The 21,872-nt window shown below is 39.5% G+C and overlaps 1 protein-coding gene across 12 annotated transcripts in view; it reads right to left on the bottom strand.

Moving 5' to 3' along the window:
- Positions 1-21,872, bottom strand: part of UVRAG (UV radiation resistance associated) — a 324,682-nt gene that overhangs the window by 280,155 nt on the left and 22,655 nt on the right. For all 12 annotated transcript variants that reach the window (XM_055549116.1, XM_055549117.1, XM_055549115.1 and 9 more), the window contains one exon: positions 7,584-7,701. In XM_055549116.1, the coding sequence (XP_055405091.1) occupies positions 7,584-7,701 (118 nt within the window). The remainder of the gene's footprint in view (positions 1-7,583; positions 7,702-21,872) is intronic.

Here is a 21,872-nt window from a genome sequence, read left to right as displayed (position 1 = left end):
CATGTCATTAACATTCTGCTCTCATTTCCCTGGGCTCATTTCTTCATGACACTTTTGACAATCAGACTAATAATCAAGGCCTTCTGTAATCACTAAAATTCCATGATTCTATACACCTTCATTTATACTGTAAATGTTACAAAACCTAAAGATACAATTAAGACAGAGACTATCAGAGGTTCAGTGAAGATACAATCAAAAGAAAGACTGTGTCAGAGGTTCAGACAGACATTCCTAAGAACCCTTCAATATTGCCTCTGTTGTCTCTGCCAAAGTTACCCTGTGATGCTCTGTCAATGCAGAGCCTACAAGGACTCTGTACCCGTATGCTGCTATAGGGCAATATTGCCCATGGGGGATGCACATATCACTGATACATGAGACCACTCTAGGTGATACATGGATAAACTTTACTTTTTTCTAACATTGAAATTTATGACTCATATACCCAACCCCTAATAGTAAGCTCCATAAGGGCAATACCATTTGTTTTGTATAACTGCTATCTCCTCAACACATAAAAACTATTCCTGGCACAGAGTAGGCACTCAGTAAAATTTTGATTGAATCAACAACTTCACAGACTGTGGAAAAAATGGACTTCTTAAAATATATTCAGTATGTAGCACTAGAGATGAAATTCAAAGAGAGTAAAACTTGCCAAAGTAGTCCACAAGACTGAAGTTTGGGAATCATCAAGCAGTAAAGGAAAAGTGGACCTGGATATAAAGTTCTAATGGGCAAGGTCTTTTGGTTAAAATGTTTCTTCACAAAACACAGCATCTATACTATTCTATGCTTGTCTTCCCTTAAAAAATAGTAATAGTGATAATCATCCTATTTTTTGGCAAGATAGCCACAACACACTAATGAAAAAAACAGGTTCTATGAGAGAATTTACCACAGGATCCAAATTTTTACAATTACATGAACAACATTTATCTTAAGTGATAGGGTTAGGCTGCTTACTTTTATTTATTGCTTGGCAGTTTTTAAATTTTTCTATTTTGAACAATTACTTTAAATAAGAGAAGGGATAATTCTAATTGTTTTTAAAAGGAAAGTTTTTTGATGAATATTTAAGCTACTGATAGTCTTTGGATATTTCAAGTAATATTATATATAATCTTTGAAAGATATATATTCTAAGACACATGAATCTATAAGATAGACTTCAAGTGAAATTGCAAGATACAAGGAAAAAAAACCTTGAATTTGATAGATATTGCCAGACTGTTCTCTAAACATTGTACCAATTTACAGTCCCACTTAACAGTAGCCAACCCTACACATTTGTTTTTTTTTAATTAGTTAATTCACTGGCTGTGCTGGGTCTTCACTGCTGCATGCGGCGTTTCTCTGGTTGCGGAGAGTCGGTGCTAGTCTACCTGAGCTGCACAGGCTTCTCATCGCTGCGGCTGCTCTCGTCACAGAGCACAGGCTCTAGGCACTCGGGCTGCAGTAGCTGCAGCCCATGGGCTCAGCAGTAGCGGCTCGCAGAGTCCAGACCGCAGGCTCAGCAGCTGTGGCACATGGGGCCTAGCTGCTCCACAGCATGTGGGATCTTCCCAGAGCAGGGATCAAACCCATGTCCCCTGCACTGGCAGGTGGATTCTTAACCACTGGACCACAAGGGAACCCCAACCCTCAGTATTACTCTTTTCATTTTTTCCCAAACAGTTAACCAATGCCAATCATAAATTGGCTACATAAATGTACATACGCATGTATGTGCATATGTGTGTATATATATATATGTTCTTTTCTAATATTCATACATATACTCTAATTCATTCCCAATATGTTTCTGGCAGGGGAGAGTTTTAGGGCTAAAATTGTGTTGCTTGTTATTACAAGGTACTTTCACTTAATATACTTTTGTATTGTCTAAATTTGCTGCAAGTATGTAAAACTTTTTAAAGCAATGGAAAAAAATTAAAGCTATTCCTTTTTTCTTTTGAGAGAATTCCTCAGCTTAATCTGTAAAGTGTCTAAATTAAAGAGTCTCCAACATATATATTTCCAGCTCTAAAAAAATGAACAGCATTATTATTTTTTTCACAACTTTGCTAACTATATATATACATAAATGAAACTAAACAATTTGCTTTCCCCATTAGACCCTCAAAATGGACTTGCTAATTTTAATGGAGAAAGGTCAACAAAGGAGCCATTCAGTTTGGCAAGGAATCACCGAGTCTAAAGTAATTTCTAAAGTGTTAAATGTGGGCCTCCACTGTCTACCATTCTGCTACACTTTGAATGTCAATGAAATCAGCAACATGGTGCACAACAGAATAGTGAATTTAGGAGAATTTAAAGTGAAAAAAACAGTTCCAGTCCCCAATGCACCATGTATAAGCTTGACCCTGGACAAGTCAATTAACTTTTCTGGGCCACAGTTTCTTCACCTTTAAAGGAGAATGACACCTGGAAAATAACAGGGTTGTTATGAGGCTCAAATGAAATATTGAATTAATAATACTTTATAAGCTATTGTTATTAATATAATTCTATGAATTTTTATTAATTCAAGTTGAGCAAAACTATTAGACAAATAAATTTTCAAAAAGATATCATGCAAGACTAGTTTTACATGAAAGGGACTATTAGATACAAATTCTTCTCTATCCATGCTAAGACCTAAACAAACAAAGCAAGCAGAGATTGCAAAGCATGGTTCCAATGGCATGTCAAAACATGCTATTATACAGCATTCCATTTATTTAACAAATGCTTTTTTAGTATCTCAACCTCACTCAAAAAGAAGAAACAAACTTAGACTCTATTATGAAACTATTTTTCAACTATCAGATTGGCAAAATTTCACAAGTTTGATTGCACAGTCTGCTGGTCAGGCTGTAGGGAAAAGGGTACCCATACACAGCAGATGGGAATGTCAACAAGGACAATTTTGTAATATTTGTACTTCCACTCTGGAATTTTCCCCCATAGCCTTACTAGCACTCACACAAAATAATATATACCAATGAAACTGCTCATGGCAATGCTGTGTATATAGCAAAAGACCAGAACAACTAAATGCTCATCAAAATAAGTTAGTTAAATAAATTATGGCACAACTGTTCAATGCAAAACTAAACAGAAAAAAAGAAAATTAGAGAAGCTCTTTATGAAATTATATGGGACGACATCTAAAATATATTAAGTGAAAAATGCAAGGCACAGAAATATATATATACATGCACAATTGGTACAATTTTTACTCACAATTGCATAAAGAATCTCAGGGTACAGCAAAAAACTAGCAAGATGGAACAGGTGAGAGGAAGATTTTAATATAAACCTTCATATATATATATTTTGAGCCATGGACTGTATTAGCTATTCAAAAATTAAATGAAAATATCTGGGGGCTTACTTTGTGCCAAGCATTATTCCAAGTATTGGAAACAGTGCAGTGAACAAAACTGACCCAGAAATTTCTACTCAAATGGAGCTTACATTTAGTGGAGAGACATGCATTCAGCAAGTAAGTAAACATATAGTTATGTCAGATGATCTGGAGTATCGTGGAGAAAAATCCAACACAATAGATGGGGAGAAGAGTCACAATTTTTAAAAGGGTTAGTCAGTGATCAAGCAGAGTTTCTCTGAGGAAACACCTGGAGTGAAGACCTGAAAGAAGGCAGAGGAGCTAGTCGTGTGGCCATCAGGAGGAGAGTCTGGGCAGGTGCCTTAAACTGAAGCCGATTTGAATTCAAGGAAGGCAAGAAGGGCAGGAGGCATGGAACAGAGAGAACTAGAAGAGGAGAAAGAGATAAGTGCCGAGAGGTGACAGACAGCCAGTTTATGAAGCCCTAGGAAACAAAAAGAACTTTAGCTTTTACTCTGAATGAAACAGGATGCCATTGGAGGGTTTGGGGGGAGGAATAACAGGACCTGACTTTCATCTTAACAGGATCTCGGTTGAGACCACACTGAAAAGAGTGCATGGGCAGACAGACCTGTTAGAAGTCTACTTCAGCAACTCACGCATGATAGTTGGGAGGTAGTAAGAAAAGAGAAGATTACAGATATATTTTGGTAGTAAGAACCAAAAACATCTGCTGAAAAATTGGGTATGGAATATAAAAGAGGACAATGCAGGGTGATTCCAAGGTTTCTGGCCAAGCCAATGGAAAGAGTTGCCATTTTCTGACAGAGGGATGAATACAGGAGACAGATCAGAGTTAGAGTATCAGACTCACTGTTGAATCTATCAAGTTTAAGTCACCTCCTAGGCTCCAAATGGAGATGCACAGTAAGCAACTGAATACATGAGTATGAGTTCAGAGGGGAGGCGAAGCTAAAGAAACACATTTGTAAGCTGTTAGAGTGACAAGTGATATTTGAAATTATGACACATGCATGAGACCACCAAACTAAACTATGTAGAGGTCATCTTCTAATGTATCAAAATAACTGGTTGGTATTCCAGGAAAGCACAGGCACTCACATTTCATGGGGGAGAAATAACTATGGCTGAAGAACAAACTTGATTTTATAAAACTTCCAAGTTTAAGAAGGAACCAGGATTAGAATCTAGTTCCTCATCCTATAACACAAAGCTTTGTCTCTGAGAATGTAATAAATGGTGTTCAATTTGAACTACCTGAGAAATAGACAATCTCCTAAGAGCACTAAAAAAAGTGTCAAAAATCAAAAAAACTCACTCATAACTTCTTACGCTCTCTGCTGTGAATTCAGCTGAAATAAAAGAATAACTAAGAAATCAGCATTTCAGATATTCTTCCAATTAAAAAAAAAAACCTCTTTTGAAACAGAAATGATGCCACTAGGCAGGTGGTACAGGTGGCTTTTAAGAAGAGCCTACAGGCCTTCCATTGTGATCATCCTACACCAAGGGCCACACAATGATCATGCAACGAATATTCAAGTTTACCATCACAGCTCCAAGAAGACAGTTCAGTTCAGTCACTCAGTTGTGTCCAACTCTTTGTGACCCCATGAATCACAGCACGCCAAGCCTCCCTGTCCATCACCAACTCCCGGAGTTTACCCAAACTCATGTCCATCGAGTCGGTGATGCCATCCAGCCATCTCATCTTCTGTCATCCCCTTCTCCTCCTGCCCCCAGTCCCTCCCAGCATCAGGGTCTTTTCCAGTGAGTCAACTCTTCACATGAGGTGGCCAAAATATTGGAGTTTCAGCTTCAGCATCAGTCCTTCCAATGAGCACCCAGGACTAATCTCCTTTAGGATGGACTGGTTGGATCTTCTTGCAGTCCAAGGGACTCGCAAGAGTCTTCTCCAGCACCACAGTTCAAAGCATCAGTTCTTCAGCGCTCAGCTTTCTTCACAGTCCAACTCTCACATCCATACACGACCACTGGAAAAACCATAGCCTTGACTAGACGGACCTTTGTTGGCAAAGTAATGTCTCTGCTTTTCAATATGCTATCTAGGTTGGTCATAACTTTCCTTCCAAGGATTAATTAATTCAGATTTTTAATTAATAAAAGCGTCTTTTAATTTCAGGGTGGTATTAATTAGGCTTACTAAGGAAACAGTTTTCTGGCTCCTCCTATGGCAGTGAAAAGTTACAGAGCCGAACATGCGGGCCCAACAAGTCTATTATGTCAATAGACTTCATTCAACCATGACATTGTGGAGCAGAGGGAAGTTTCAGAAATCATCAATCCTCTCATTTTAGAAATAAATTAACAGCACAAAAGAGGAACTAAATGCTGCAGCCAAAGGGCTTGCCAGTCAGTGACAGACTCAACACCACTACTAGACACTGAACTTCCCTGTGGTCTGAAACCTGCTAGTCCCTTATTGTGTTAATAACCATTTTATTGAAATAACTTCAAGAAACAGTCCAAAAAAAAAACAAAAACAGTGAACTAGAGAGGACAAGAAAAAGAACAACAACAAAAAAAATCACTTTGTTTTCACTGTATCTCTTGGACAAGTTTTTCTATCATGGTCATCACAGTCCCATGACTACTCTTTTTAGAAACTACTATTATGCCTGTTAACATTACAATTCCAATAATAATTGCTATCATTTACCAAATACTTAAAATGTACTAAGTTCAATGTCAGTAACTATTATCAGAGGTAACACTGGAGCAAGAACACAGAAGTTCTAACAAAGACAACCAAGAACCGATTATATGGAACCTATAAAAAATGTAAAGTACTTTGGCACTGTCATATATTGCTAGTGATGAAGCCAATTAGTGAGCAGCAGACCAAATGTAATAAGATCTGCAAAAATGATTATACCCCTAGCACAGACAGAGATCAAACTGCTTCATTTTTCTTCTGGACACATAAGAAGACAGTATTTTCCCATCCCCTGTTCACCTAAAAAGGATGATGTAACTGATATATGGCTAATGGAATGTCATGGAATTGATGTAGAACACTTCCATTTAAAATCTCCCTCAAATAATCCCTCTCCCTTGCCATACAAGAAGCATCATTTCAAAACAGAAGCAGCCTGGATACCTGAGCCACCAGTCAGAGGAGAACTGCCAGGCCAGTACCTGATAAGTAACACCTACACTGAACTTTGTTCAGCTGCTCGGTTGTGTTGACTCTTTGCGACCCCATGGACTACAGCACGCCAGGCTTCCCTGTCCTTCACCATCTCCCAGAGATTGTGCAAACACTGAACTTAGTGTTTAAGAAATTTATTATGTCAAGACACTGAACAACTCATAGCATTTGTTATAGTAGCTAGAGTTACTTGTTCAGACTAATACAATTGTTTTAAAAATATGCAGTGGTTAGAACGAAACCGAAGAATTAAAATAAAACTGTAAAAATGGTGGAATTTCCAGTCCTTTTTTCCTTGTCCAAAAATTACATAGCAAGCTATTTCAGTATATAGTACATATACTGGTATATAGTTACATACTGGTACATAGCTGGTATATAGTTATATACTAGCTGAAATAGCCAAAACTAATATCAATGTAGTTTTAATCCTAATTCAATATTCCTGCCATTATACCATTTTTCCTCTTTTACAGTTTTCAACATAAGTCAACTGATTATGTCAAAGTGTCTTTTGCCTAATATGTATTCAAAAGATGCTTGTGATTCTGAATCAAATATCTGATGTCCTCTTAGAGTTATCACTTACGGAAGAATCCACGTTTTAGAATGAGGAAATGAATTCAAAGAAACCACGCAATTCTAAAAATGAGCCCATATACACAAAGAATTACAGATATGATAAGATATGAACTAGGTCCAAATTTAACCACAATACTAAAGGAATCAATTATATTTTAAAGACAAGCAAATTAGTACTGGATACTAGACTCAAGTAACCTATTTCAAATGACAGCTACTGAATAATTAAACATTAACATTCATAAAGGAATGATAAATTTATCATTGTAAGGCTGAGCTATCCAAAACAACTAGCCAAAAGACATGTTTCTTCAATATATATAACAACTGCTCAAGGAATATTTTCAGACAGCATGACAACTTAGTTTTCTAATAAGCAATACTAGCAAGGGATGCAGAGAATCATTTGTGTTACAAAAGAATAAAAATGAGATCTAACGATCTGTGGGTGGCAAGTCCAGAGTCTCTTACCTTTGTATACCTTTTCAGTGTTACACAAGTGAAGTGTGAAGTAGGTATCAAGGAGCTGATGGCCATTCCTATTAACAATGTTCCGGGCAGCAATGTTCCGAAGATGTCTAAGACGACGCTGAAACATAAAAAAAAAAAAGAGGAGCATTCAGTTTTTCCCTCTTCTAAAACGTTCTGAAAGCTACAATTCAAAGATAAAATTTAGTAAGTTGTCCCAGTCATTTATTTGTTGAGCCAGCAACCTTAACCCAGTCTTTTATTTATGCCTCAATATCTCTTCTGTTAAATAGGAGTTGTTCTTGCCCTATATCATTTACAAAGCTGTTGGAAGCATGAAATAACAGCAATGAAATATTCTTGAAAAGTATAAATATTATATAAATCCTATATACCTGTAGAATAGCATCAGTATTTCCTGGAATATTAACTAAGCAGTAATTTGCTTTTTTCCCATCAGAAGGATACAAAGTCCAACTCACACCAACACAAAATTAGCAATTATTACATACACACAGCTCTGTTGCTAGTTCAGTCTGATGCCAGATCATCTGTTACAACCAAGAAAAGAAGGCAAAGACAAAAAAAAAAAAAAAGTAACTCACTGTTCACTTCCTCAGGCCAGTAACCCAACTGTTGTCAGCTTAAATTCTCCCTCGACCAGCAGTCAACCAGTCCCTATTTTTTCATCAGGCCTCCCTCCAACTAGGATGCAAAAATTATTTGAAGTCCTAAGTGTTGGAAATGCAAAAGCTCCAAAGCAATAGGAGAAATCAACAAAAATATAAGATGCCTAAGTGTTAGTCACGCAGTTGTGTCCAACTCTGCGACCCCATGGACTGTAGCCTGCCAAGCTCCTCTGTCCATGGGATTTCTCCAGGCAAGAATAATGGAGTGGGTAGGCATTCCCTTCTCTAGGGGATCTGCTCAAACCAGGGATCAAACCCGGGTCTCCTGCACTGCACGCAGATTCTTTACCACTGAGCTACACAGTACAGAATACCTTAAGATACCTTAACAGATAGCCAAGTCATCTTGTATAAAAGAGAAAAGTTGGCAGTGAAGTCTGAGCACAACAGATTCATTCTCAATAGCTAGTCCCCTGTATCAGATGATTATTTCAGAGACTGAAAAATAGAAACCAAGTGCTCAGTTTCAAAATATGCTTAAAGCTTTCCCTTTAGGCTGAAAGCCCACTTTGCTGCAGTAAGTCCATCATCAATTACAGGTGCAGTCAGCCAGCAAAGCACAGTTCTTCCTTTCCATGCACACAGCAACCTAATCCTTTCTCCCAGTCTAAAGATTAAGATTCTTGGACAGAGAAGGTAATTGTCTAATAAATTTATTTAACATTCTAAGTATGAAAACCCCCCAAATGTATTTATAAAAAGTTCTTAGGGGTTACTTTAAAAGACTTAATATTTCTACAATCTGCCAAAGGTTTCCATTTCACACCCTAGATTACAGTGACTATTTCCTCCAACCACATATTTTTCATTAGCCTTCTGAGACAAGATTTTAAATTGACAGGAACCACTAATAGCCTACATACATAATAATCACATCTATTTTGCCAAAATATTCCAATCTTGGTCTCTATTCAATGACCTGAAAACATTACCCAAAGCCTCCAGCATAAAGTACAAACTTCCCATTATTCCCTTCAAAGCCTTGCAAAATCCAACCTCTCCATACTCAATCCTTACTTCCCACTAGATCTTCCACACACCTAACCCCCGGTCACAAGTGACTGTTTACTGTTCCATGAAAAAGATCATGTAAGGTCTTAGATCCATGTTTTTGCCAATGCTAGCTCCTCAGAGCTATCTACTGAGATTACCATATGGATTTTATCTTTCAATTTGTTTATATGATGTATCACACCAATTGATTTGTGTATACTGAAAAATCTTTGCATCCCTGGGATAAACCCCACTTGATCATGGTGTATGAATCTTTCAATGTATTGTTAGAGTCTGTCTGCATTTTGCTCAGGATTTTGACATCTGTGTTCATCAGTGATATTGGCCTGTAATTTACTTTTTTTGTGATATCTGAAGCACTAAGATAAGTATTTTCATTAAACAACTGGAACAGACAAAGGAAATCAACACTCGGGTAAATTATGGATGTAATCTTGGTGAAGGCAGTAAATATACACGGGGACCTCTTGTGCCCTTTGTCTTGGTTTCCTCTTTAAAATATTGATTCCAATTTTATCATAAAGCTGATTATTTTTAAAAATATTAAACATGCGAAATGCCAGGCTGTATGAAGCACAAGCTAGAATCAAGATTGCCGGGAGAAATATCAATAACCTCAGATACGCAGATAACACCACACTTATGGCAGAAAGTGAAGAAGAACTAGAGAGCCCCTTGATGAAAGTGAAAGAGGAGAGTGAAAAAGCTGGCTTAAAATTCAACATTCAGAAAACTAAGATCATGGCATCTGGTCCCATCACTTCATGGCAAATAGATGGGGAAACAGTAGAAGGTGAGAGACTTTATTTTGGGGGCTCCAAAATCACTGCAGATGGTGACTGCAGCCATGAAATTAAAAGATGCTTGCTCCTTAGAAGAAAAGCTGCAACCCAACCTAGACAGCTTATTAAAAAGCAGAGACATTACTTTACCAACAAAGGTCCATCTAGTCAAAGCTATGGTTTTTCTAGTAGTCATGTATATGAGAGTTGGACCATAAAGAAGGCTGAGCACTGAACAACTGATGCTTTTGAACTGTGGTGTTGGAGAAGGCTCTTGAGAGTCCTTTGGACTGCAAGGAGATCCAACCAGTCCATCCTAAAGGAAATCAGTCCTGAATATTCATTGGAAGGGCTGATGCTGAAGCTGAAACTCCAATACTTTGGCCACCTGATGCAAAGAACTGACTCACTGGGAAAGACCCTGATGCTGGGGAAAACTGAAGGCAGGAGAAGGGAACAACAGAGGATGAGATGGTTGGATGGCATCACAGACTCGATGGACCTGAGTTTGAGCAAGCTCTCAGAGTTGGTGATGGACAGGGAAGCCTGGCATGCGGCAGTCCATGGGGTCGCAAAGAATCAGACATGACTGAGCAACTGAACTGAAACTTTAATAAATTAGATTAACAATATTAATAATATGCCAAAGGACCTACTATGCACAGGGAACTATACTCAACATTTTGTAATGATCTATTAGAAAAGAAAATATAAAGAAGAGTATTTTTTTTTAAAAAAAGATAAAGAAGAATATATATGGGACTTCCCTGGTGGTCCAGTGGTTAAGAATCTGCCAGCTAATGCAGGGAACTAAGATCCCACGTGCCACGGGACAACTAAGCTTCGTGAACCACAGCTACTGAGCCGGCATTCTATAGCCCGTGCTCTGCAACAAGAGAAGCCTGTGGCCTGCAACTAGAGAACTCCCCACCTGCCACAACTAGAGAAAGCCTGCATACTGCAATGAAGAGCCAATGCAGTCAAAAATAAAGAAACAGAAGAATGTGTGTGTGTGTTTGTCTGTATAACTGAGTCACTATGCTGTACACCTGGAACTAACAGGATATTATAAATCAACTAAACCTCAATAAAAATAAATAAGAATTAATAATAATTATTATTATATGCCAATGTTAATTTTTAGTTTTGAAAAATGTAAAATGGTAATGTATGATACTAGCCTTAGGGAAAACTGAACAAAGGGAATTCTGTGTACTGTCTTTGCAACTTCTCTGTAAATCTAAAATTATTCCAAAATTTTAAAAAATGATAAGCTATTTATTGCCTTTTTTCAGAACTAGGAGTGGAAAGGCGACAAAGAATGCCAGTAACACAACACTTCACAAACATTATTTAAACAGCGCTCCTCTCTTCCATCCCCACCCATTCATCTCCTTCCTTCAGTCTCCCATCTCCTTCCTTCCTTCCCTTCCTCCAAGGTTTAATGCAATTAAAAATAAACACTGGAAGGTTAAACCAGAAACTCAGAAAATGACCTATGGGGGTGAGAAGAGGTTGGAGGGAACAGAGATATAAGCAAGACTTCCCTGATACTTCGCTATGTGGTTTTGCCTTCTGTACCATAAGAATGATTTACATAATCAAAAAATAAAGTTAAATAAGAAAAGTTTAAATCAACTAAACCTAGTCAAAAATATAACAGCAATACCAAAAATTACCACCAGTCTTAGGCTATATTACCCACCTTTGCCCAAATTACTACCCTATGAACCTAGGAAATATTAAAGAAATCAAGGTGACCTAAAGGATCCTCTCTAGTTCTCAGTTCTCCAGAACATCTGTACTTGACCAAAACAATGTATAATTACAGATAGTTTCAAATATTTGTCTGTTTTCCCAACTAGACTAAAAGTTCTATACGGGAGAGATTTGTTTTATTAACTGCTGTATCTCTAGCACCTAGATGAATAACTAGCAAATAGTAGGAACACAACAAATGGTTTTTGATTGAATTTATACATGTCTAAAATCACTGCAGATGGTGACTTCAGCCATGAAATTAAAAGATGCTTACTCCTTAGAAGGAAACTTATAACCAACCTAGACAGCATATTGAAAAGCAGAGACATTACTTTGTCAACAAAGGTCCGTCTAGTCAAGGCTATGGTTTTTCCAGTGGTCATGTATAGATGTGAGAGTTGGACTATAAAGAAGGCTGGGCACTGAAAAATTTATGCTTTTGAACTGTTGTGTTGGAGAAGACTCTTGAGAGTCCCTTGGACTGCAAGGAGATCCAATCAGTCCATCCTAAAGGAGATCAGTCCTGGGTGTTCACTGGAAGGCTGATGTTGAAGCTGAAACTCCAATACTTTGGCCATCTGATGCGAAGAGCTGACTGATTGGAAAAGAATCTGATGCTGGGAAAGATTGAGGGCAGGAGGAGAAGGGGACGACAGAGGATGAGATGGTTGGATGGCATCACCAACTCTATGGGCATGGATTTGGGTGAACTCCAGGAGTTGGTGATGGACAGGGAGGCCTGGTGTGCTGCGGTTCATGAGGTCGCAAAGAGTTGGACACGACTGAGCAACTGAACTGAACTGATACATGTCCAGACAATTAACACAGTCAAGAAGGTCTTGGTATGACCTAGGTCATGCAATGAACCTGAGTGGCCTGGAACCCATAGTGGATTCTGACACCCACCCATGAGATGGTGGGAGAATACAGAGCACTTCAAACCTAAGACTGGACCTCAGAACTGAAAGTGGGGGTCAAATCTTAGCAGTGCTTCTGGACTACAGCAAATTCTCAGCATTCACCTACCTACCTGTAGCTGTACCAAGGTATACCAGCCACCAGGAATTCATGGCCTGGAGGCAACATAGAGCATAAATGTACTGCTTTAGACCTCGTCTAAACAGAATTAAATATCAGATTATCTCTTCAATGGCCCATCCAAAGATAAATTCAAATCTCTCTTATGATCTAAACTGGCTCCAATATCTCAGAAAAGTAAAAATAGTAAGTAATTAAAATTTATGCCAACTTTGGAATTACTCTTTGTTTTTGGCTGTGCTGGGTCTTCATTATTATGCATGCACTTTAAAAAATGGGATTCTCATTGTGGTGACATCTCTTATTGCAGAGCACGGGGATTCTCATTGTGGTGACATCTCTTATTGCAGAGCACGGGCTCTAGAGCACAGGCTCAGTAGCTGTGGCCCACGGGCTGAGCTGACCTATGCCATGTGGAATCCTCCTGGACTAGGGATCGAACAGTGTTCCCGCATTGGCAGGTGGGGATTCTTAACCACTGGACCACCAGGAAAGTCCCAGATTACTCTTTAAGATAACATTCCGCGCAGTTTCTTAAACTGCCCAATCACCTCACGCTTTCTTAAAGCTTTAAGCATTCACAGTTAAAAAAGGTTCTTTGCATATCTTTCTACAGCAGTAGCTTTAGGCAGCCAATTATACTCTAAAAACATCTATTCCCAAATTTGAATAGATTTTAATTTTTAAGTTGGAATTAAAATGGCCTTAAAGTCTTTGAAGCACTACCTAAAAAGCATTCTATATCAAGGTTAAAAACAATCACTAAAATAAAATCTTATTCAGCTTTTATTTGGAAGACTGATGTATTATAGCTAGAGCACAATTCTGCTACCTGAAATGTTGGCAGTGGGAAAGAAACCAGAATGATCCTAAATCCCTCAACCTTTTTTTTCTTTTTTAAACAAATCTCTCAAGTATAAATTCTAAAACAAGACTTCATTGGCATGTTTTCTAGACTTGAAACATCTGCTTAAGTAAACAAGCATTACACTAGTATGATTGTAAACTGATGCCCCTAAAGAATCTAAAAGGGTTGGATTTTCTTGTTAACAGTACTAATGTTCTTAGAAAACTGCTTTAAAACCTGAGTGAAAGTCAGGCAGTCGTGTCTGACTTTGCGATCCCATGGACTATACAGTCCATGGAATTCTCCAGGCCAGAATACTGGAGTGGGTAGCCTTTCCATTCTCCAGGGGATCTTCAAACCCAGGTCTCCCGCATTGCAGGCAGATTGTTTACCAGCTGAGCCACAAGGGAAGCCCAAAATGTACCAACAGTAGATTAAAGAACTTTTTTTGCCTTTTAAAATTTTGCTGTTTTATCTTGCCCAGCATCTATTTGGTTTAAAAAACAAACAACAACAACAAAAAACAAAAACACCTCAGATATTCCTCTGTAGAACTACCCTCCCCTGCTATCAATCTACTGTAGAATTAACCCCACTTCCAACTCCAAGGAGGATCATGTGACTCAGGTCAGGTCAATCAGCCCTGATCATTCCCTCCCCCTGACCATAACAACACAATTAGGATCCATGGAAAACCTAGAAGTTGTATTAAATAATCGATTAAATTCTTTTTCCCCTCTACTGGCCGAACCTGGAAGGATATAGGGCTAGAGATGCTGGCTGTCATCTTTACATCATAGTGAAACCTAAGATGGAAACTGCAAGAGAGCAGAGTTCAGAGAGGAGGAGCAAGACAGAAATAAGGCATTCCAAGAGTAAGGTAAGAGATACAAGCTACTATGTACAAAATGGATAAGCAACAAGGATACAGTGTATAGCAGAGGGAATTACAACCATTATCTTGTAACAACTATTCATGGAGTATAACCTGCAAAAAGCAGAATCACTATGCTCTACGCCTGAAATTAATATTAAGTCAACGATACTTTAATAACGGAGAAGGCAATGGCACCCCATTCCAGTACTCTTGCCTGGAAAATCCCATGGATGGAGGAGCCTGGTAGGCTGCAGTCCATGGGGTCGCTAAGGGTCGGACACAACTGAAGCGACTTAGCAGCAGCAGCATACTTTAATAAAAAAAATAAAAGTCCTACCAAAGGAATTTTAGTCTCTGTCAGTACTAAGTGAAGTACTGAGCGACTTCACTTTCACTTTTCACTTTCATGCATTGGAGAAGGAAATGGCAACCCACTCCAGTATTCTTGCCTGGAGAATCCCAGGGACAGGGGAGCCTGGTGGGCTGCCATCTATGGAGTTGCACAGAGTCAGACATGACTGAAGCGACTTAGCAGCAGCAGCAGTATACTTTAATAAAAAAAATAAAAGTCCTGCCAAAGGAATTTTAGTCTCTGTCAGTACAACCAAATCCTACCTAAAATGAGAATAATGACAGACACCAACCCTGTCCTGATAAAACTGTTGAAGATTTTAACTAGAGAACACTTGTATTGTAACTGTTTATCAAGAATTTTTCCCACTAACAGGTTAGTAAATGAAAAGTAACATTCTAATTTAGCTGCAAGGTACAAAGAAATTTTTCATTAAACATCCCCATATTTTAGAAAATGATAATTTCTGATGGGTCAATCCATTTTTATTGATACAATTTTGAACCTCATCCTTGGTGACAGCAAGTCAAAACAACACCTCGGAACTAAAAGAAAACCAAAGCAACTTTTAGTAGTAAAGTAGGCCACTGGTGTTCTATGTTCTTCCCAAATGTTATCTTTCCTTTGCTGGTATCTAAACTTGGTCATGGGGTCGCAGAGTCAGACACGACTGAGCAACTGAACTGAACTGAAACTTGGTCTGGCTTCTGAGGTATAAAAATGACCAAAGATAAATGTGATGTTTTCCTCCTCTCTGCTGGAGAGTGACTCAGGGAGGCTGATGATGGCTATCCTCCTCCCTCCTTGCACTCCTTGCTTATTAAAACAAGAGTAACTGTGTGTCTCGCTGTTCACTGAACCCAGGGTAGGCAAGGCGTGAGCGAGGAAGCAGATAGGAAGAAGCTGAAAGAAGATGCGAGGAGCCGTGAGAACTGCAAACATTCTTTATTCGCAGCAGCAAGGCAGACATGCTTTATCCTCTAATGGCTGCCGTTGCCACAAGACACAGCAAGGGCTTTTCAGGTGGTGCTCATATAGGCATGATGTGCATGCCCAGTGCTATAAATGACCTCAGCTGTTAAATAACCATGCATAGTAACTGTTACAGAATGTGGGGCCAGAGCAAGGGAACATGGGGTGGGAGTGAAAGGGAGTTGGGCGAGAGAGCCTGACCACCGCCATCTTGGCTAACTGCTCTTTCCCAACACCGTGGTTCTTAAATATAAAGACTCCACAAATCTCCACCCTCACCAAACTAAACTACCACCCACCACACACCTTTTATGGCTCCCAAGACCACAGTGAGGTATCTTCTAAGCAAATTTTGAGTCTAATATGCGTAGCTCTACAAGAGCTCTTACAAATCAACAATACAATCCATCAACTATCAGTTCAGATCAGATCAGTCCCTCAGTCGTGTCCGACTCTTTGCGACCCCATGAATCGCAGCACGCCAGGCCTCCCTGTCCATCACCAACTCCCGGAGTTCACTCAGACTCACATCCATCGAGTCAGTGATGCCATCCAGCCATCTCATCCTCTGTCGTCCCCTTCTCCTCCTGCCCCCAATCCCTCCCAGCATCAGAGTCTTTTCCAATGAGTCAACTCTTCGCATGAGGCGACCCAAGTACTGGAGTTTCAGCTTTAGCATCATTCCTTCCAAAGAAATCCCAGGGCTGATCTCCTTCAGAATGGACTGGTTGGATCTCCTTGCAGTCCAAGGGACTCTCAAGAGGTCCTATAGAAAAGGGGGCAAAGGATATAAAAAGGCAGACCACCAGAAAAGAAATGGAAATGGTCAGTAACCATATGAGAAGATGCATAATCCTACTCATCAAGATATGCACACCAAAACAAATACTCCAGCTTATGGAGACTGCAGTTTCCAAAGAATGGTCCCACTAATACATCCCATCCCACATGCTCGCTTCCAGTGTGATGCTGCCACTTCTCCTGTACGAAATGAGGTCTATGTTCCCTCCCCCTTAAATGACAACAGGCCTGTGACTATGGTAGAAATGATGTCATGTGACTTCTGAAGCTGAATCACAAAGTTACCTGGACCTCTTTATTGGATGCTCTTTCTCAGAATTCAGTCATCCCTCGGTAAGAATCTCTAGTCTTTCCCATTCTATTGTTTTCTTCTATTTCTTTGCACTGATCACTGAGGAAGGCTTTCTTATCTCTTCTTGCTGTTCTTTGGAATTCTGCATTCAAATGGGTATATCTTTTCTTTTCCCCTTTGCTTTCCACTTCTCTTCTTTTCACAGCTATTTGTAAGGCCTCCTCAGATAGCCATTTTGCTTTTTTGCATTTCTTTTTCTTGGGGATGGTCTTGATCCCTGTCTCCTGTACAATGTCACGAACCTCTGTCCATAGTTCATCAGGCACTTCTGTCTATCGGATCTAGTCCCTTAAATCTATTTCTCACTTCCACTGTATAATGGTAAGGGATTTGATTTAGGTCATACCTGAACAGTCTAGTGGTTTTCTCCACTTTCTTCAATTTCAGTCTGAATTTGGCAATAAGGAGTTCATGATCTGAGCCACAGTCAGCTTCCAGTCTTGTTTTTGCTGACTATATAGAGCTTCTCCATCTTTGGCTGCAAAGAATATAATCAATCTGATTTTGGTGTTGGCCATCTGGTGATGTCCATGTGCAGAGTCTTCTCTTGTGTTGTTGGAAGACGGTGTTTGCTATGACCAATGCGTTCTCTTGGCAGAACTCTATTAGCCTTGGCCCTGCTTCATTCCATACTCCAAAGCCAAATTTGACTGTTATTCCAGGTGTTTCTTGACTTCCTACTTTTGCATTCCAGTCCCCTATAATGAAAAGGACATCTTTTGGGGGTGTTAGTTCTAGAAGGTTTTGTAGGTCTTCATAGAACTATTCAATTTCAGCTTCTTCAGCATTACTGGTAGAGGCATAGACTTGGATTACCATGATATTGAATGGTGTGCCTTGGAAACGAACAGAGATCATTCTGTCATTTTTGAGACTGCATCCAAGTACTGCATTTTGGACTCTTGTTGACTACGATGGCTACTCCATTTCGTCTAAGGGATTCCTGCCCACAGTAGTAGATATAATGGTCATCTGAGTTAAATTCACCCATTCCAGTCCATTTCAGTTCACTGATTCCTAGAATGTCGATGTTCACTCTTGGTATCTCCTGTTTGACCACTTCCAATTTGTCTTGATTCATGGACCTAACATTCCAGGTTCCTATGCAATATTGCTCTTTTCAGCATTGAACCTTGGCACAAAGTGAAGAAGAACTGAAGAGCCTCTTGATAAAAGTGAAAGAGGAGAGTGAAAAAGTTGCCTTAAAGCTCAACATTCAGAAAACTAAGATCATGGCATCCGGTCCCATCACTTCTTGGCAAATAGATGGGGAAACAGTGGAAACAGTGGCTGACTTTATTTTTCTGGGCTCCAAAATCACTGTAGATGGTGACTGCAGCCATGAAATTAAAAGACGCTTACTCCTTGGAAGGAAAGTTATGACCAACCCAAACAGCATATTCAAAAGCAGAGACATTACTTTGCCAACAAAGGTCCATCTAGTCAAGGCTATGGTTTTTCCAGTAGTCATGTATGGATGTGAGAGTTGGATTATAAAGAAAGCTGAGCACAGAAGAATTCATGCTTTTGAACTGTGGTGTTGGAGAAGACTCTTGAGAGTCCCTTGGAGAGTCCCTCAAGAGATCCAACCAGTCCATCCTAAAGGAGATCAGTCCTGGGTGTTCACTGGAAGGACTGATGTTGAAGCTGAAACTCTAATACTTTGGCCACCTGATGTGAAGAACTGACTCACTGGAAAAGACCCTGATGCTGGGAAAGATTGAGGGCAGGAGGTGAAGGGGATGACAGAGGATGGGATGGTTGGATGGCAGCACCAACGCAATGGACATGGGTTTGGGTGGACTCTGGGAGTTGGTGATGGACAGGGAGGCCTGGCGTGCTGTGGTTCATGGGGTCGCAAAGAGTCAGACATGACTAAGCGACTGAACTGAACTCAACTCGGTGAAGATGCCAAGCAGCCACATGTTAAAGGCCTGGAAAGTGTTCTCCTCAGTCCCAGCTAAGAGCGTCCAGCTATAACCTGACACACGAATGACCATTTCAGCACCGAGCAGTTGAGATGCCAGAAACGACATCAAGTAAAGCACAGACAAGTTGTTCTCACCCAGTCCGAAATAAAACTTTTCATGAACAAAATAAATGATGATGTTTTAAGCCACAAAATTTTTTGTTTGTTACTCAGCAATATAAAACAAAGAAATCTATTAACCAAACAGTTTAGTTTCTGTCAGGTTGATACTAGTAAGGAAAATGATGTTGGGGAAAATATAAACTGGTCCATTTTGGAAGGAGGGTGATTTAGCAACAATTACCAAAGTGTATATAATATTTGACCAAGCAATTCCACAAATCACAAAAATGTGTGCAAATATTAGTTATAAAACCAAAAACTGAAAAACCACTCTTAAATTGTGGCATATTCATACAGTGGAAAATTACATAACCATTACAAAAACAAAGTGATAATACGAAACACAAACAAAAGAGCAAAAAATTTTAAATGTACACATAAATACTACTGTACACCCTGAGTGATGTAGATCAAGGGTTTGGTCAACTTGTTTTAAAAGGTTCCGAAGTAAACATTTCAAGTTTTTCAGGGTGCATTCTGTCTCTGCAAATTCTTTGGGTTTAAACATGTTTGTTTATAATCCTTTAGCCATGTCAAAATCTTCCTTATTTCATCAGTGGTTACAAAAAGCAATGACCATTAGCCACACTTTGCTAACCCTTAACGTAGAAAATCACTGAGTTATGAGACTTTTCAAAGTAGAATTTGATTTGAAAAAGTAGTCAAACTTGTTCTGAATATCTTTCCCCTTCCCTATTCTCAATTCACTTCCTTTTCAGATCCAGCCTTTACTCTCAGCATGGGACCAGGCTAAAGGGCATGGAAGAATTAAGGCCCAGGTTAACTCAGGTTACTGCTACTTTGGCATACTTTTTTGAGGGGCAACAAAAGCAAACCTGGGAGAAAATGTTTCCCACATTTCCACAGAAGGTAAAAATGCTGAATTACCAAATCAAGAATGTAAGCTTGATAAATTAGGTCAGTCTTTTTAAAACAAAAAAGCCCGTTCTATATTACAGAATTCTATTTTGTCTAATCTTTTGATCCCACCTGAAAGACTCATTGTGAAAAGTTTTGAAAGAACATAAAAATGCTTTAAAACTACCACTTGGGGCTACTGGATAGAAAGCAAATGATGCCAACAGGCAATGTTACAGATTTAAACAAACCATCAACTCTGAAGTCTCATAAAACACTTTTAGCTCCTGTTCCTAATTGAGAACTTTCTCTGACATAAATTACACAACCTCAGACCCAAAGCCCTCATTTTGACATTAACTCTCCTCTCACCCAAGTTCAAGTGAGTCCAAGAACTTATTTCAGTCACTTACTAAGCACTAACAGCCTTCTCCACAAGAAAAGACAAAATTCAATAACCTCAGATATGCAGATGACACCACCCTTATGGCAGAAAGTGAAGAGGAACTCAAAAGCCTCTTGATGAAAGTGAAAGTGGAGAGTGAAAAAGTTGGCTTAAAGCCCAACATTCAGAAAATGAAGATCATGGCAACCGGTCCCACCACTTCATGGGAAATGGATGGGAAAACAGTGGAAACAGTGTCAGACTTTATTTTTCTGGGCTCCAAAATCACTACAGATGGTGACTGCAGCCATGAAATTAAAAGACGCTTACTCCTTGGAAAGTTATGACCAACCTAGATAGCATATTCAAAAGCAGAGACATTACGTTGCCAACAAAGGTTCGTCTAGTCAAGGCTATGGTTTTTCCTGTGGTCATGTATGGATGTGAGAGTTGGACTGTGAAGAAGGCTGAGTGCCGAAGAATTGATGCTTTTGAACTGTGGTGTTGGAGAAGACTCTTGAGAGTCCCTTGGACTGCAAGAAGATCCAGCCAGTCCATTCTGATGGAGATCAGCTCTGGGATCTCTTTGGAAGGAATGATGCTAAAGCTGAAACTCCAGTACTTTGGCCGCCTCATGCGAAGAGTTGACTCATTGGAAAAGACTCTGATGCTGGGAGGGATTGGGGGCAGGAGGAGAAGGGGACGACAGAGGATGAGATGGCTGGATGGCATCACTGACTCGATGGATGTGAGTCTGAGTGAACTCCGGGAGTTGGTGATGGACAGGGAGGCCTGGCGTGCTGCGATTCATGGGGTCGCAAAGAGTCGGACACGACTGAGTGACTGATCTGATCTGATCTATAGCTCTGAACTTTCTATACTTCTTAGACATTTTGACTCTGGCTTGGTTTTTTTAATCTCCATCCTATTCACCCCCAGTCTTGGGGGAAAGTCCAAACTTGCCGTTTCCCCCCATGATTCTTGAGGAGAGTTGCTCTAAAAAACAGGTCTTTGCAGCGACAGATCCAGTATTGTTCTCGGTAAGTGTCTGTCTCACCCTCCCTCTCTTATTCCCCTAACTTCTATTTTCCTCGCCAGACTATGCTAGGAATTGTGGGGGTACAAACATGGGATTCCCCAGGTTCAGAGTACGTAATCTTTCTAAAGAACTGGAGTTTGTGCACACCAAAGAAAGCTAGTCTGAGGTAAAAGTATCCAGCATATACTTTCAAAGAGCATTTAATTAAAGAACCGTTACTATAGAAATATAAGACCGAACAAGATAGACACAGAACTATAAAGGATGACCCGGAGGATAAACACTGGAAAACAGAAGACAGCTTCAGTGGCCCAAGTACAGAGTAACATTGTGCTTGCAATCTGCTTCAAAATAATCGGGGTGAGGCAAGTAGTTAGGCATACAGATAAAAGACCTACCATTAGTTGACAGTTATTGATGGTTATTACCAGTA

The sequence above is a fragment of the Bubalus kerabau genome, chromosome 15, assembly GCF_029407905.1.
Source record: "Bubalus kerabau isolate K-KA32 ecotype Philippines breed swamp buffalo chromosome 15, PCC_UOA_SB_1v2, whole genome shotgun sequence".
NCBI classification, from domain to species: Eukaryota; Metazoa; Chordata; class Mammalia; order Artiodactyla; family Bovidae; genus Bubalus; species Bubalus kerabau.
The sequence above is the reverse complement of the archived record's forward strand: the minus strand, read 5'-3'. Positions and strand labels throughout refer to the sequence as shown.